General features: G+C 41.0%; 1 protein-coding gene across 1 annotated transcript in view; it reads right to left on the bottom strand.

Moving 5' to 3' along the window:
- Positions 1-18828, bottom strand: part of LOC135206264 (glycosyltransferase 25 family member-like) — a 73190-nt gene that overhangs the window by 8351 nt on the left and 46011 nt on the right. Inside the window, exon 3 of the mRNA XM_064237677.1 lies at positions 13862-14023. Within this exon, the coding sequence (XP_064093747.1) occupies positions 13862-14023 (162 nt within the window). The remainder of the gene's footprint in view (positions 1-13861; positions 14024-18828) is intronic.

Below are 18828 nucleotides of genomic sequence, written 5' to 3'. Positions count from 1 at the left end.
TGATATTGCATGTCCTGGGCTGCGCATTCTCTACTCTAAATGGGTTAGTGGGTTGTCCTTTACCAAAAAAGAGTAGGAAATTACACAATTCATTCATAAAAGGGATTGGGTTTGAAATACTAGTTTCTTTAGATACTATGATTTAATAAGTTCTTTCTGTTTTATCACTTCAATGGTCAATAAGAGAAAAAATAAAACATGACTTTCAATTTCTACTAGCAAAGTAATTTCCTTTTGGGAAATGTTACATTTAAACACAGCAGATTTAAAAGACAATTTGCAGTTTTCTGCAAATACAAACCTAGTCTTCAATATGGGTATACCTTTGGCAAAAGTTGGTCTAGTTACTGAAGCTAGTTAACAAAATAGTTAACTAGTAGAAAGCAAGGGAGAGGGAGGGGATACCACCCACTCAGTCAACTGGCAGCATTCACTCTTTCCTTCAGTAATGGACAAATGCAGAGTTGGTTCCAGACAGTATTGCATAGCTATACTTGTAAGTGATACATGATTGCATAGGATATTATTCAGAATTCACAAACTGGCAACCTAACATGCTCCATATTTATCTCTTATTTCAATGCAAAAACACAATTATTTCATACAAGTCACTGTATATTTTCATAAAGAAATTTATTATTTGAATACTTACCTACTGTAAAAGCTAGCTCATATCTCCACGCTGATAGGCAAGTCAGCATTCAAACAAAAGAAAAAAGATCGCTTCGCTGACCCGGAAGACTGTCTAGTTCACCTGTTCTCCACCAGGTGTTCAAATGTTTTAGCTCTAAGTCAGAATTCTCCTTGACAGCCCACTAAGTGTGAGGAGGATGGGTGGGGTCTACTTTAACAGTGAGTAAGTATCCAAATAATAAATTTTATTATGAAAATGTATATTAGATGAATCTTACCACTGTTAAAGTTAGCTGATTCCCACATTGAGATAAAGGATGGTGGGTAGTGCAGCTAGACAAATTCTGCTCAATCAAGCAAGCTTAGCGCTTCTTGTATGAAACCCAAAACATTCTTACCTGATCAGGAATCCTTCCTGGATAATACTGCCGCCAGAAGGTGGATTCCATTTAGGGTGCAAGGCTCTTGTGTGTGCAGTCAAGAGCAACCTTGTGGAGAAAACCACTTCATTTTCTGCCTAAATGTATAGAGGTGATGTGGTGGAACCACTGTGCCAGGGTCCAAAAGCCCCAAAAAATGATAGTCAAGTACAAATAATTACCTGTGATACAAAGGTATGCTCATGTACAACATACGTATGATGTACCTTCATACTCTCCAAAAACCAACATCCCGGATTTAAATAATGAGCCTAAAAGACGGCTGTTTCTTTCGGTTCAGGAAAAGACTTTAACTGCTATTACTAGAGGGATAAGGGATTTACAGATTTTCAAACACAATTTCTACAGCTTTAATTAAGATAATGAGCAGCAAAAACCGAATTACACTTCCACTGCTCTGCATTAATTAATCCTCATGAGAACAAATTCTTTAAAAAACTAAAAGACGTAGCAACTGCTCTTACACTATGTATATTCTTACCTTCAATAAAGGTAAGAAATCTGGATATAGCTTTTCATGTGCTAGTCTTATTGAATGCTTAACAAAAAAAAAAAAACAAAAAAAAAAAAAAAAAAAAAATCACATTCTTAGATAAAGGAGTGTTAGGTTTTCTAACACTACAAAATAAATTATCAACTCTGCCCCTAACAGGCTTTAATCTACCTAAATAAATCTTAATAGCTCTTAACAGGACAGAGCAGGGCCTCTTCTTTATTCCCCACCAATGTGGTTAAATTTGGAATTCTCACCATTATAGGTAGAAGTTTGGCCTTGACATTTTTCTTAGCCAGATGGCAATCTTCCGCACATGCTGCAAACAAAAAGGCATCTCACCTTCTAAGACAACTGTGACAGAAATTGCAGACTTTCTTCTTTTCCTCAGAGATTCCAGAGGCTTATCTGCATCTAAGATCAAGGGTTATAGAGCTATGCGTAACTCTGTTTTCTGACATAGAGGATTAGATTTGTCAGTAAACCAAGACATCACAGACTTGATTAGGTAAATCTTTGAATACGAGTAAAAGAGGAAAAGATTCAGTGGCCTGGAATCTAGGTGTGGTGTTAAAATGGCTTTCAAGCCCCCTTTGAACCATTGGAAGATGCCTCATTCAGAAACCTAACAAAGAAGACGCTCTTTTTAATAGCCTTAGCTACAGCAAAAAGAGTAAGTGAACTTCAGTCTGTGGATAAGAGAAGCGGATTTTCTGGAAGAGACTCAATCTGTTCACCGTCTCTTAATTTTCTTACCAAAAACGAGAATCCTAGTCGACCCTATCCTCATTTTTTTGTAATTAAGAGTTTGTTAGAATTATTAGGGACTTAAGAAGAGGAGAGAGTCCTCTGTCCAGTGAGAGCCCTGAAGTTCTACTTGAAAAGTAGAACGTCAGTAAAGGAGCCCTTACATCCTCTTTCTAAGAATGCCCTGTCATTCTTCGTAAGGGGGCCAGCTGGCTAATGCCATTTTCTAAGGACAGGACTTTGACATTCATACCACTTAACCCTTAAACGCCGAAGAGGTATTTTAAAAATCGTCTCCCGTATGCCGGCGGCATATGCAAGTGAGCGCCGAAGCGGAAAAAATGTTTTTTTCAAAAAATCATAGCACGCTTAGTTTTCAAGATTAAGAGTTCATTTTTGGCTCCTTTTTTTTGTCATTGCCTGAAGTTAGTAGGCAACTATCAGAAATGAAAAAAATATCATTATATATAAATAATGGGATATATGACGGCGCGAAAAAAAATTTCATATATAATTGTATACAAATTGCGTTGTGAGCAAAACGGTTAAAGCTAACGAGTTAATTTTTCTTTGATGTATTGTACACTAAATTGCGATCATTTTGGTATATAACAAATTGTAAAACGATCAAGGCTACAGAGAAAATATTATCACAAAATGATGCATGAATTCGTAATGCGCGGACGTAAAAAAAGGCGTTTTCAAAAATTCACCATAAATTGAAATATTGTGCTAGAGACTTCCCGTTTGTTGCAAAATAAAGGTAATTGATTGAATATTACTAGACTGTAAGTGTTGTAGCTTACAATTGCAGTTTTCTACCATTTTGGTCGCATTAAATTTGACCGAAGGACGAATTTTTTCTATTTACGTATCGTGATTTATATGAAAATATTTCAAAACTGATAAAAGCAACAACCATGAGTTATTTTTAGTTCTATTCTATATGAAATTGTGCACATTTTCATATATAAAACTTTATGTAATGGCAAATGAAAAACGGTGCAAACATTACAACAATCTGACGAAAGAATTTCTAATTTTTTCGGGAGAGTTACAGCCCATACGTAAGGAAAAAGGTTTTTTTCCAAAAATTCACCATAAATCTAAATATTGTGCTAGAGACTTCCAATTTGTTGCAAAATGAAGGTTAATGTCTGAATATTACTAGAATGTAAGATTTTTACTTTACAATTGCGTTTTTTGACCATTTCGGTTGTGTCAAAGTTGACCAAAGGTTGAAATTTTGGCACTTATCATCTTGATTTATATGAAAATATTTCAAAACTGATCTAAGCTACAACCATGGGTTGTTTTTGGTTGTATTCTACATGAAATTGCGCACATTTTCATATGTAAAACTTTATGTAACAGCTAATATAAAACGGTGCAAACATTACGACAATCTGATGAAAGAATTTCTGATTTATTCGGCAGAGTTACAGCGCGGATGTAAGGAAAAACTTTTTTCAAAAATTCACCATAAATCGAAATATTGTGCTAGACTTCCAATTTGTTGCATAATAAAGGTAAATAATTGAATATTACTAGAATGTAAGAGTTTAAGCTTACAATTACGTTTTTTGACCATTTTGGTCGAGTTAAAGTTGACCAAAGGTTGAAATTTTGGCACTTTTCGTTATTTATATGAAAATTATTTCAAAACTGATAAAAGCTACAACCATGGGCTGTTTTTTGTTGTATTCTACATGAAATTGCAGACATTTCCATATATAAAACTTTATGTAGCGGCTAATATAAAACTGTGCAAACATTACGACAAACATGACAAACTGATGGAAGAATTTCTGATTTTTTCGGCAGAGTTACAGTGCGGACATAAGGAAAATATTTTTTTCAAAAATTCACCATAAATCGAAATATTGTGCTAAAGACTTCTAATTTGTTGCAAAATGAAGGTAAATGATTGAATATTACTAGAAAGTAAGAGTTTTAGCTTACAATTGTGTTTTTCAATCATTTAGGTCGAGTCAAAGTTGCCCGAAGGTTGAAATTTTGGCACTTATCATCTTGATTTATATGAAAATATTTCAAAACTGATCTAAGCTACAACCATGGGTTGTTTTTTTTGTATTCTACATGAAATTGCACACATTTTCATATATAAAACTTTATGTAATGGCTAATATAAAACTGTGCAAACATTACAACAATCTGACGAAAGAATTTCTGATTTTTTCGGCAGAGTTACCGAGCAGACGTAAGGAAAAAAGTTTTTTCAAAAATTCACCATAAATCAAAATATTGTGCTAGAGACTTCCAATTTGTAGCAAAATGAAGGAAAATGATTGAATATTACTAGAATGTAAGAGTTTTAGCTTACAATTAAGTTTTTTTACCATTTCGGTCGAGTCAAAGTTGACCAAAGGTCGATTTTTTTCTATTTATCGTTATTTATATGAAAATATTTCAAAACTGATAAAAGCTACAACCATTGGTTGTTTTTTTGTTGTATTCTACATAAAAATGCACACATTTTCATATATAAAACTTTATGTAACGGCTAATATAAAACGGTGCAAACATTACGACAATCTGACGAAAGAATTTCTGATTTTTTCGGCAGACGTAAGGAAAAAGTTTTTTTTTCAAAAATTCACCATAAATCTAAATATTGTGCTAGAGACTTCTAATTTGTTGCAAAATGAAGGTAAATGATTGAATATTACTAGAATATAAGAGTTTTAGCTTACAATTGCATTTTTTGACCATTTTGGTTGAGTCAAAGTTGACCGAAGGTTGAGATTTTGGCACTTATCGTGATTTATATGAAAATATTTCAAAACTGATAAAAGCTACAACCATGGATTGTTTTTTGTTGTATTCTACATGAAATTGCACACATTTTCATATATAAAACTCTATGTAACAGCTAATATAAAACGGTGCAAAAATTACGACAAAGTGACTAAATAATTTCTGAGATGTGTCGCTGATGCTTTTTAGTGCGAGAAGAAAGAAATTCACGCATGCGCGCCTGGGTAACGCTTGTAAACAAAACAACAGCTTGATCCGTGAACTCCCAGCACACCTCAAGGTGCGTGATTCAAAATTTTTCGCCAAGTAGGCCTATAACTATTTTTCCACGAATATTTACAAAAACTTTTTAGCGTCGACGTATTTTACGTCAATTAACCCTCTTACGCCGATTGGACGTATTAAACGTCGAGTCAAAATGTCTCCTGTATGCCGATTGGACGTATCATACGTCGGCTCAAAAAAGTTTTTTTAAAAATTCACGGAAAAATACTTATAGGCCTACCAGCCGAAAACTTTTGAATCACGCGCCTTGGGGGATGCTGGGAGTTCACGGATCAAGGCGTTGTTTTGTTTACAATCGCTACGCAGGCGCGCAAGTGCGAATTTCTTTCCTATCGCACTAAAAAGTATCAGTGACACATCTCAAAAATTATTTCGTCACTTTGACATAATTTTTGAACCATTTTAAATTATCCTTTACATGAAGTATTATATATGGAAATGTGCGCAATTTCATGTAAAATACAACAAAAAAATACTCATGATTGTAGCTTTTATCAGTTTTGAAATATTTTCATATAAATAACGATAAGTGCAAAAATTTCAACCTTCGGTCAACTTTGACTCTACCGAAATGGTCGAGAAACGCAATTGTAAGCTAAAATTCTTATATTATAGTAGTATTCAATCATTTTCCTTCATTTTGCAACAAATTGGACGTCTCTAGCACAATATTTCGAGTTATGGTGAATTTATGAAAAAACTTTTTCCTTTCGTTCGTGCGATAACTCTTCCGATAAATTTTTTCGTGCGATAGTCCTAATGTTTGCACCCTTTTAAATTTGCCGTTACATAAAGTTTTATATATGAAAATGTGCGCAATTTCATGCAAAATACAACAAAAAACAACCCATGGTTGTAGCTTTTATAAGTTTCGAAATATTTTCATATAAATAACGTTGTGCAAAAATTTCAACTTTCGGTCAACTTTGACTCTACCGAAATGGTCGAAAAACGCAATTGTAAGCTAAAACTCTTATATTCTAGTAATATTCAATCATTTACCTGCATTTTGCAATGACTTGGAAGTCTCTAGCACAATATTTCGATTTATGGTGAATTTATGAAAAAAAAAAAAACTTTCCTTACGTCCGCGCGGTAACTCTTCCGAAAAAATCAGAATTTTTTTTTGTGCGATTGTCGAAATGTTTGCACCATTTAAAATTAGCTGTTACATAAAGTTTTATATATGAAAATGTGAGCAATTTCATGTAGAATACAACTAAAAATGATTGAAGGTTGTAGCTTTTCTCTTTTTCGAAATATTTGCATATAAATCACGATAAATAGAAAAAAAATCATGTTCGGTCAAATTTGACTCTACCGAAATAGTTGAAAAACGCAATTGTAAGCTAAAACTCTTACGGCCTAGTAATATTCCGTCATTTCTCTTCATTTTGAAACAAATATGAAGTCTCTAGAACAATATTGTGATTTATGGTTAAATTTTGAAAAATATATTTACCTTCACTCCGCGCGCCGATTCGCGGCCGCAAGTCTCCGAAATACGTACATCGCATTATCCTAATATTTGCTCCTTTTCATATTAGCTGTTTTATAGAATTTCATATATCAAAATGTGCGCAAATTCATGAAGAATACAATACAAAATAAGTGAAGGTTGTAGCTTTTTCCATCTCTGAAATATGTGCATATAAAAAAATATTTATATAAAAATTTCTACATTCAGTCAAATTTAACTCGTCCGAAATGGTCGAAATCTGCAATTCTAATCTAAAACTCTTACAGTATCGTAATATTAAATCGTTTGTCTTAATTTTGAAACAAATTGGAAGTCTCTAGAACAATATTTAGAATTACGGTGAATTTTTGAAAATAACATTTTTTTACGTCCGCGTGTTACGAATTCGTACATCATTTTGTGATAATATTTTTCCGGTGTTGCTTTTATTGTTTTACTATGTATTATATATCAAAATTATTGCAATTTAGTGTACAATACAACGAAAAAAAAAGTAACTCGTTAGCTTTGACCGTTTTTTGCACAGCGTGATTTGAATACAATTATCTAAGAATTTTTTTTTTTCGCTACCATATCTCGCATTATTTACATATGATAATGATATTATTTTTCATTTCTGATGATTGCATACTAAACTTTAGGAAATGAAAAAAAAATGAGCCAAAAATTAACTCTTAATCTTTAAAACTAAGTGCGCTGTGATTTTTTGAAAAAATGATATTGTTATGATACAATAAAGTTTCATACATACTTACCTGGCAGGATATATACATAGCTATCGACTCCGTCGTCCCCGACAGAAATTCGAATTTCGCGGCACACGCTACAGGTAGGTCAGGTGATCTACCTGCCTGCCGCTGGGAGGCAGGACTAGGAACTATTCCCGTTTTCTAATCAGATTCTCTCTTCCACCTGTCTCCTGCGGGGAGGCTGGGTGGGTCTTTAATTGTATATATCTGCCAGGTAAGTATGTATGAAACTTTATTGTATCATAACAATATCATTTTCATACATTCAACTTACCTGTCAGATATATACATAGCTGATTGACACCCTTTGGTGGAGGGCAAGAGACAGCTAGTTACTGACTAGACAGGTAAACAACATATGTTGTAGGTATTTATAGACCTTAGTTCCTCTGTGTTTCTAGACGAAGGATTGACTTCCTAGCTATTGCATAGGAGTCTGCTTCATCTCAAGAGCCTTAGCGAGATAGTGATCTGTGGCCAAGAGTTCTTGTGGATCTGTCGATGGGGTCTCTTCCACTTACTCGACAGAATCCTAACTGGCGTTTGTCAATGGGAGCACATCCGCTTATATGACAACACGCACTTATTTAAGGAGCGCAACACCGATCCCGATCACCTGTTCCTAACATGAGGGTTCGCGCTAAATTGAAAGAGAGTTATCCCCAAACTCCTTTCAAACCTCCAATAAAAATCATTGAGTTAAAATAAATTCAACTCATTATTAAAGGATCAGTGTCGGCTCCTTATCCCAGCAACGTATCCGCTGATACGTATAAACCAAGAGAGAAGAATCTCTCGTAGGTTAACTTGAAGTCCTTCGTGTAATGAGTAGTCAACCCATAATTGCATCTCCTATATGTTAAAGCTAATATGTCTTCCTGACATATTGTTACGAAAAGAACAAGAATTTGCAAAAGCTCGCACTTTAGAGCTTTTTAAATTCTCAGCTGTTTGAAGGTATCATCAAGTCACTTATGAAATGCTTTAGAGATCACCATTGTTTCAAAGAGACTAGGACTTTCTTTGAACTGGATCTCATCTGGATGAAGCCTAACGCCTGGCTTGCGCCTGGCTGGCGCGAGGAGTATCCTGTTTAGAATACTCCTGGCGCCTGACAGTCGTAAAACTCTTCGAATACTCCTGCCGTCTGGAAGGCGCATCTTGCTCCAAATACTCCTGGCGCCTGTTAGGAGTATTAAGCTCAGCATACTCCTGGCGCCTGGCAGGAGTATCGCGCTTCGAATACTCCTGGCGCCTGGCAGGAGTATCGCGCTTCGAATACTCCTGGCGCTTGGCAGGAGTATCGCGCTTCGAATACTCCTGGCACCTGGCAGGAGTATCGCGCTTCGAATACTCCTGGCGCCTGTTAGGAGTATTAAGCTCAGAATACTCCTGGCGCCTGGCAGGAGTATCGCGCTCCCGAATACTCCTGGCTGCCGCCTGGGAGGAGTATCGCGATCGGAATACTCCTCGTCCTCTGAATACTCCTGGCGCCTGGCAGGAGTATCGCTCTCCGAATACTCCTGGCGCCTGGCAGGAGTATCGCGCTTCGAATACTCCTGGCGCCTGTTAGGAGTATTAAGCTCAGAATACTCCTGGCGCCTGGCAGGAGTATCGCGCTCCGAATACTCCTGGCGCCTGGGAGGAGTATCGCGATCGGAATACTCCTCGTCCCTCTGAATACTCCTGGCGCCTGGCAGGAGTATCGCTCTCCGAATACTCCTGGCGCCTGGGAGGGAGTATCGTGCTCGGAATACTCCTGGGCGCCTGGCAGAAGTATCGCTTTCCTAGGAGGAGCATCGTGATCGGAATACTCCTGGCGCCTGGTAGGAGTATCACGTTCCGAATACTCCTGGCGCCTGGGAGGAGTATCGTGCTCATCGGAATACTCCTGGTGCTTGACAGGAGTATCGCGTTCCGAATACTCCTGGCGTCTGTTAGGAGTATTAAGCTCAGAATACTCCTGGCGCTTGGTAGGCACATCGCGCTTCGAATACTCCTGGCGCCTGGTAGGAGTAAAAAGTCTAGAATACTCCTGGCTCCTGGGAGGAGTATCGAGGTCAGAGTACTCAAGGCGCCTGGCAGGAGTATCTCTTCCCGAATACTCCTGACCTATGGAAGGCTCATCTAGTTCCGAATACTCCTGTGACTTGGTCGGAGTATCGCTCATGGAATGGCCTTTCGAATGGCAAGTATATTGCGCTTAGCGGGCGCTATACTCCTATCAGAGTCTCTCTTCTCCAGTTTGGCTCAATTGTTGCTTGGATGAAGATCTTGGCCTAGAACGATCTATAGTAAAGTCAGGCTCTTTGCGCCTACTTGGCGCCTGGCTCCTAGTTGGCGCCAGACGCTTGGCAGGAGTTACTTCCTTTCCCACGTCTCGCCTGCCTAACGCATCGCTCCCCCACCCCAGAGATGGCCGCTTGTGCGACAACTCCCCTGTAGGGTTCGTCGCGCCCGACAGGAGATCGGTATTTGGATCTCTTAATCAGAAGTCTATCATCCTTTTTACGAGTATGATCTTTAGAAAGTACTCCTACCAAAGACGCTAATTGCTCCTGCACATTCATCACAATTTAGTCCCCGCTCCATCCCGTAGACAATAGGAAATCTCAAAATTCCAAGAGACAAGTCTTCCTCCGAGGAGGATCATTATTGCATACTTCCGTTGCTAACGAGTTCTCCTCCTACATGTTGATGAGTTTTCTCGTTGCAGAAGCTTCCCTATCCTTGCCCGAAGGAAGGGAAGGAGCTTGGACTTTAAAGAGATTCTGAGCTGAAATTGGTTGATTTCTAGCTCTTGAATGTATCTCTCTGAACCTTTTGGGAAGTAGTTTGAGCCTTCTCGCGTTCCAAAGACTGTCAGTAAACGTTTAAACCTTTTCTTCTTCTGTAGATGACAATGTCACTACATTACCCGGACAACGAAACCTCTATCTAACAGCGTTGATCCAGGAATAAAAGGCTTTAGTTCTCTTGCCAAACCTACTATGCTGGCCAGAACCCATTGCCGAGTCGTCATAGAATTTGATTCCAGATTCTAAAGCCCAAAATTTCACTTGTCCTCTTGATCGTTTAGGACCAAGAGAAACATTTGATTAGGAGCAGTTCCATCTTGTCGGACCACGGAATCTGAGGCCCAAATTAGGATCCCATTCTAAGTATAAGATCTCTTAATCTTATCGTATAGAGGTATTGTATAAGATCCCGAAGATCTTAATTCTCTACTATCTCTAATATTCTTTGTCTAGACAGAATATATCTTTTCACTGTGTTCATTGATAGCATAAATTACCAAGGTGATTCTTCCCTCTGAAAGGGAAGAAAATCCTTATGTAGTTCACAGAGGTATCGGAAGAGGACAGTTTCCCCTTTCTATCTAGCACGATCTGCAGCAACTCTATGTCTTTCACATATTTAAAGGAATTATCAAGCTTCCCTTGAAAAATCCTCTCATTCATATTTACTTCTGGTCAGTCTGCACGCAGACAGACTCAGAGTGAATAGGTTTTTCAGGTCCAATATTTATAATAGATTCCGATCAAATCCCTTAGAAAAACCTTCCGACACATGCTGAAAGAAGAACGTGACTTCTGTGAATCCAACCTTTTATTGCCAAAATGATGCATTCATCTTCTTCCTTAGATGCCCATTTATTATAATATGTGTTAAGAATATATACAACTAGGGGAAAAAAAAAACTAAAGTTTATTCCCCTCTTAAAATTTAAAGATGGCGTATCTTGCTACCTCTCTTGTTTCGAGGAAAAGGAAGCAATCTATAAGAAGGTCGTTCATCTTCTGCCTTGCGAAGATATCTGTGAATATTTTCCGCAGGGTCTGACAACTCTTTCCAATGAATGTTAAATCGTGCTCTGCCGAATTAAAATTCTTTATAATCCTATCACATTGTGGTAACAGCATTCATCTAGGAAACTCTTGTAAGGATAGTAGGAGCGCTGTAATTAACCACGGTGTGTGCATAAGGCTTAAGCGTATCGTTATCTTAAGGTGAATTTTCTACTACATTCTTTCCTCGCCGAGGCAGAGAGATATCCTTAGCAAAACGAATACGATGTTATTCATGTTTGCCTAAAAAAAAAATTCCCTCAATTCGTGGTTAAGTCCCTGATTTTATGGGGAATATACGGTGAAGCATTCGATCCTTTAGGAGAGAAAGATGTAACCAACCGTTCACGACCGAGAACCGGATGGTACTAGATTGGCTCACAATTACAGCCGTGTCGTTCACTGCCTGGCTGCCTTCATTCTGAGTTGCCAGTTACTCCTTTCAATGAATGGATATAATAAAATTATTCTCGAGTCTAAGAAAACTCTCAATAATGCAAATTTTAGGCAAACAACCTTTGCTAAATACCGAGGCTGAATAGGTATTGTCGTAATAAACCTTTCTCCGTCTCTTCTGAGGTTCCGATAGCCAGACGAGATTATCTTGCATTTTCATTTAACCTACGCCGTTGAATGTTTCTTCTCCTTATTCGTTAAGACGATAATAATAAGGGGAACACATTGAATTAGGATGCCTTTCCAATGGCTATCCCTGGCAGTCTGGGACGTTCTACAGAACCTGCCGAGGGGACGCCTGATCGGTGGGGATTCTCCATAACCTCCGTACGGCTTTCGACATTCCTTCTCCTCTGGGCCTGTGAGCTTGGAAGAGGTCTAGGCCTGGGAGCGAGACAGAGCCGATCAGACGCACCCTCTAATGCAATGGGGAACACTATAATCACTTCTTACCTTATAATAGCTCGTATCTTGAGCTACATTCCTTTATCTTCAAATTGCAAATGAATTTGTAGTTTCTGTGAAGTAAGAAGGTGATGAGGAAACAACACTACTAGTACTGTTAATATTCTAACTGCTTGTCAGAACGAGGGCTATTAAAGCTTCTAAAGAAAGCATATCTAGTTCTATGTTTTCTGACTTCCTCAAATAGGAAGTTACCTTATTTTCCTCAATCAAATTCTAACATTTATTACACTTCATCAATGAATAAATATTTATATTTCCCTTTCTTGCAAACTATGTAATTGTCTACCGAACACTTCGGTAGTTACACATACTCTTTCTTCGAAAACTTCGAAGTTAATTCATTAAAAGTTATTAAAATCGTATGCCAAACCACCGATCCAGTACTTCCCTGTAAAAGTCGGCCCAGAAGATCGATGGCGATGAAACACGAAAATCAAATCAGGAGGGAAAGCAAACATATGTTTACCTTCCCAGCGACAGAGAGAATCTGATTAGAAAACGGGAATAGTTCCTAGTCCTGCCTCCCAGCGGCAGGCAGGTAGATCACCTGACCTACCTGTAGCGTGTGCCGCGAAATTCGAATTTCTGTCGGGGACGACGGAGTCGATAGCTATGTATATATCTGACAGGTAAGTTGAATGTATGAAAATTATTTTTTCTGAATCCGCGCTCATTCCAAACCGGCGCCGGCATACAGGAGAGGTTTTGATTTTTAGGGCTTCGGCGTAAGAGGGTTAAGCACCCGGCAGACAATTTTCGTCAACGTAAAATACGTCCAATAGGCGTTTAAGGGTTAATCAGATGTAAACTTCTTTGTGCTTTATCAAAAGAAATCATAATAATTTTCGATATAATGCTATAAAAGTAGAAAGTTAATTTACACATCATATTAGGCCAATGCTAATGCACTCGATTCCTGCTGCCACTCAATGGTGAACACTTGATATCACACATTGAGAATCGCAGATGTTTCTATGGGGAATTTTTTTTTTTTTTATAAACAATTATTAAACTAACATTGATCATTCACTGGGGAAATACTTTCTGTGCTTCTACAGTTAATCACTAATACGTATTATCAGATACAGAGGATGACAATAATTGGAATCAAATATACTAACTGGCAACCACACGAGTTTCTAAAGTACGATCAATTCTGAAATTTGTCGCTTCACTTCTGGAACTTACTGTACATTACACCAATCACATGCATTTACAAAAAGGTGTGGAGTACATATAAAATAGTTTAGGTACTGTACTGTTTATGCAAACATCCTAAAAAACACATAAAATAGCTTATAAAGTACTGTATGCACTGTTATAAAAACGTGCTCAAAAAGTTCAGCCATTTGTGTTGCATGGAAAAACACCCCAAAACTTAATCAGTGGTTTTGTCCACCTAATCAACATAAGTGACAATACTTCCTGTTTACAGTGAGAAAGTTAGCAGGACTGGTACTTTATCATTAAAGAAAGGTTCATACCTCTGGATGTTTATCAAACATAATTGGTAGATATTCATCGACTGGAATAATCTTCCCAAGGGGCTGGGAATCTAAAAGCTTTTGGGCTCCCTCTAGAGTGATGACATAACACAAGGTCCAATAAGAGTAGTCCACATGAACTAAGGCTTCAGCTCCTTCAACCTAAGAAATGGAATAAATAAATTAACATATTTGCTGGAATATAAGACACACCCTAATTTTGAGAAGCACATTCTTAAAAAGAAAATACTCCTTTATCCATAATCTTCATAAGCCTTTCCACTAAAGGTCATTTTGAAGCTTATTACCTATATGTATTCAAATACATTATTACTATAAATGAGAAAAAACAGACAAAATGAAATTTCAAAAATAAAAAAATCACAATTTCTAGAGTAAATTGTATTTTTCCTAACTATACAAACCTGAGGTCCTTTACATTAGGAATTGCTCCAGCTCTCAAAAGAAATAGTTCTTAGAGAGGGACTGAAGCCCATTGAGAAGCTAGATACACTAAAATCTAACCACTCAGAACCTGAGAGACATACAATGATATATAGGATAACCATTGTATAGGGAACCAAAGAAAAACTGTGACTGTCCAAAAAACAAACCAGGGCACTAGGGTTTGTAGTACTCCCGACTCCTCCTTGCCCAGGAGCGGAGCCTATGCTACTAAATAGTGGGTAAGATATTAAATACTGCACGACCACACTACCAGTATGACTACCTCACTCACCTGTATCAGACCAGTCCAGCAAATGACGTGTCAATTCCTTAAACCGCCCGAAGAAAGAAGGAAAGGTACAAAAGAAAGAAGGAGGCCAGCCAACTCACTCATTCTCTCATCCACACAATCATCTTAGGTAAGATACAAAGGTGCCCCGTTAAGGGCAACTATGAGTTACACAACCTGTTGGGCAGCCACCACAGGACCCACGGAAAATGTGTCCATAGATCTGTGGGCAACATCCTTAAGATAGAAAGAGGTGAACGTGGACTGGCGTAACCAAGTACCAGCGCTCAACACTCTATGTACAGCCAAGTTCTTTTTGAAAGCCAGAGAGGGACCAATACCCCTAACGTCATGTGCTCTAGCCTGCACAGACATGGCGATGGAATCATCAAGAGGACTTCCCGTATCCAAAAAGAGATAGTATTCTTAGACAGCTCTTTCTTCGTACGGCCTGTACTGACAAAAACCCTGCGGCAGCCTGGTCTAAGGTGCCGAGTCCTTTTAAGTAGTAACGCAGGGCCCGGACAGGGCACAACGAAAGCTCTTGAGCATCACCACCCACAAAGTCAGTCAGTGAGGGAATGGAGAACGAAGCGAACCTGTCATCATGCACAGAGGGATTTTGGGTCTTGGCCACGAACTCCGGAACAAATTTGAAGGACACTGACTTCCAACCCCTGGTGTGCTTCACCTCATAACTCAGACCGTGGAGCTCTCCTACCCTTTTGGAAGATGCTAAAGCCAAAAGGAAAACTGTCTTAAGCGTCAGGTTCCTATCAGATGAGCGGCGCAAGGGCTCATATGGGCTCTTAGTCAAGCTCTTAAGCACCAAGGAAACATCCCACGTTGGGGGCTTGAGCTCTCTAGGAGAAGACGACTGCTCAAACCCCTTAACTAGCATGGAAAGTTCCCAGGAAGAGGAGACGTCGATACCCTTCAGGCGTAACACCAAACTCAGAGCTGCCCTGTAGCCTCTAATAGCAGACACAGACAAACGTTTCTCGTCTCTGAGGATGGTTAAACAGTCTGCTATTCGCTGAATAGAGGTCGTGAGTGGAGAAAAACCCCGTTTACATCACCAATCACAGTAGATCGCCCACTTGCCTTGGTAAACTGCGGAGGTTGACTTCCTAAGACTGCTGGATATGTGCCAGCTGACTTCTGAGAAAAGCCTCTCTCTCGGAGGAGATAGTTGATAGCCTCCAACCGTGAAGAGACAGGGATTCTACTGACTGGTGGAACCTTTCTGCATGGGAAAGGAGATGCTGCCAAGGCGGAATCTCCCTCGGAATCTCCGACAACAATGATAGCAGATCTGGAAACCATTCTGCCTGAGGTCACAGAGGGGCCACCAGAGTCATTCTGAGACCCTGTGAACCCAACAGCCTGTTCAGAACCTGACGGATCAAACAAAACGGAGGGAAGGCATACACCTCCAGGTTGTCCCAGGGATGTTGGAATGCGTTTTTCTTCGTGCCAATGGCCAAGGGATCTGGTGGGACCTACTGAAACGGAACTACGTTCCAGCTTCCTTTTGTTGTAAACGTGTCGCCGAAAAGGTTCCAAGCCGGGGTCTCCCCAAAATCTGGAAAAGCCTGTCCGTCACCACTTGATGAAGGGACCACTCTGTGCCTAAGATCTGATCCTGGCAACTGAGTTTGTCTGCGACCACGTTCCGTTTCCCTAGGATATACCTGGCTGAAAGCTCTACCGAATTGCTGATTGCCCACTGGTGAAGCTCGACGGTCAAGGCATGAAGCTGCTGAGAAACTAGGCCTCCCTGTTTGTTCACGTTGGCTACCACCGTGGTGTTGTCCGACAAGAGAACGACAGAGTGACCCTCTACCATCCCCCGAAACTCCTTCAGACCCAGGAAAGCCGCCTTCAACTCCAAGATGTTGATATGCTGCTGCTTGTCCTCTAAACCCCAAATGCCTGAAGCGATGAGGCTGCCTAAGTGCGCGCCCCAACCTGCGAGGGAGGCGTCCAAGAAGAGAAGGAAGTCCGGAGGGAGAGAGCGCAGAGGGACGCCCTTCAAAAGATTCTGGTCGTCCAGCCACAAACGAAGGTCTTCTCTCACTTTCAAAGACAGTGGGACCATAAACAGGGGAGAGTCCCCGCCGGAGACCAGAATTCCCCCAGTCTCCATTGCAGAGACCGAAGATGAAGACGCCCATGAGGGACCAGCTTCTCCAGGGAAGATAGCACTCCCAGAAGAACCTGCCACTGATGAGCTGACTGATGCGACTTTGAGAGGAAGTTGCACGCCACAGCCCGCAACTTCTCCAATCTCTGATCCGACGGGAAAACTCTCGCCACTGTCGTATAGATGACCATGCCCAGGTAGAGAATCCTTTGAGTGGGTACGAGGTTCGACTTTTCCTGGTAACTAATATGCCCAGGGCCAGGCAGAACCGAAGAAGATGATCCCTGTCTTGCAGCAGCTTTTCCCTGGAAACTGCCAAGACCAACCAATCGTTGAGGTACCTCAGCAAATGGATCCCCTGAGCAAGGGCCCAACTTGACATGAGAGAGAAGACCCTTGTGAACACTTGAGGGACTGTGGTCAACCTGAAGCACAAGACTTTGAACTCGAAGATCTTGCCCGCCAGAAAGAAGCGAAGGAACTTCCTGGACGTGGGATAAACAAGGATTTGGAAGTATGCGTCCTTCAAGTCTATCGACAGCATGAAGTCGCCTTCCCTCACGGCTGCCAACACCGAGCGCGGGGTCTCCATCTTGAATCGTGCCTTTCTGATGAAGTGATTCAAGGTGGATAAGTCGATCACAGGCCTCCATCCTCCCGATGCCCTGGGCACCAAGAAGATGTGACTGTAAAACCCCGGGGATGGACGCACTACTTCCGCTATCGCATCCATGTCCAGCATCTTCTGCACCTCCTTCTGAAGAGCCAAGAACTTCAGGGAATCTGGGGGATACGTCTTCCTGAGCTGCAGCTTGTCCGACAGAGGAGGAGAGAAGTCGAATGGCAACAGGTATCCCACCCGAACGACATCTACCACCCACTTCTCCGCCCCATAACACTGCCACTTGGCCCAATGGCCAGCCAGGCACCCCCCCACCCGTGGCGCAGGAGAGGGAGAGGCACCCAACCTACCAACGGCCCCCTTGACCTCTGCTCCTAGGGCCTCTTCTTGGTTTAAAGGAACGAGAGCGAAAGGGGCGTTAATCCTGAGACTTGGGCTGTGACGAAAGGGGAAGGCCCTGCCAAACCCGAGATCCTCGATGGCCTACCAGGGGATGATCTCCTCGATTGCTGCTGGACCAGGGGAGGAGGGGGGGCCAAATTTCTCCGAGGGCGGGGCTCTGATTTAGACACAGCCTGGTGCACCAGACGGTCCTTGGTGTCAGCCCGACGTCAGTCTATCGCGTTGTCAAGTTCGGTCCGTGGAAACAAAAATTGCAATTCTAACAGGTCACCATTCCTCAAGGCCAGCAAAGACTCGGTGTCAAGCGACCTCTCCATCCTAGACAAAGCCGCGTCCCTCCTAACCAGAAGAAGATTAGCCCATAAATTGGCAGTGCAAGCGAGGCGGCACTCACCAACCCACTTCTTCCTGCTCTGGCACCGGCGACCGACAACGAGAAGGATGTGTAGCCTCCTCTAACACGTTTACTTCTCCAAAATTACAGAAGGGTTAGTAGGCAAACAGTATGAAATCTCCACTGGCCTATCTGGGCTGGGTCCAAGCGTCAGCCTCCGAGACGGACCCACTGAAACATTAGGCACATCACTTACCTCAACAGGTGACTCCAGATGGCCATGAACAGACACGGGCGTGGCGGCCGTACATACGTGAGATGGGGTGGAAACTCAAGCACTCGAGACTGACAGAGAATCCCTTATAGTGGAAGACTTGGAAGCAAGCAAACACTCTGGCTGCACCATCTCCATGCTCACTACCTTCGACCTCTTGACAGGCGCCTTCAGGTCTTTACGGCGATGAATAGGCCTGGGAGAAGAAGGAGCACTACCATCACATGCACGGACGGGGGAGGTTGCCACACGCTCGCAATGTGCAAGGACGGGGTGGGGGGCCGGGGTGGTTGCACATATGAGGTTCGGCTGCGAAGCAACCCCTGCAGAACACACATCACTAACACTGCCCGAAACCACAGCACTCTCGGGGACACGTCCGTGCTGTTCCTCCCTCAGCGGTGAAGGAAGGGCAAGGTCCTTAGCCTTCCAATGCCTAACACGCCCACGAGG

The sequence above is a fragment of the Macrobrachium nipponense genome, chromosome 29 (genome assembly GCF_015104395.2).
Source record: "Macrobrachium nipponense isolate FS-2020 chromosome 29, ASM1510439v2, whole genome shotgun sequence".
NCBI lineage: Eukaryota > Metazoa > Arthropoda > Malacostraca > Decapoda > Palaemonidae > Macrobrachium > Macrobrachium nipponense.
This window is presented reverse-complemented; position numbering and strand designations above follow the sequence as displayed.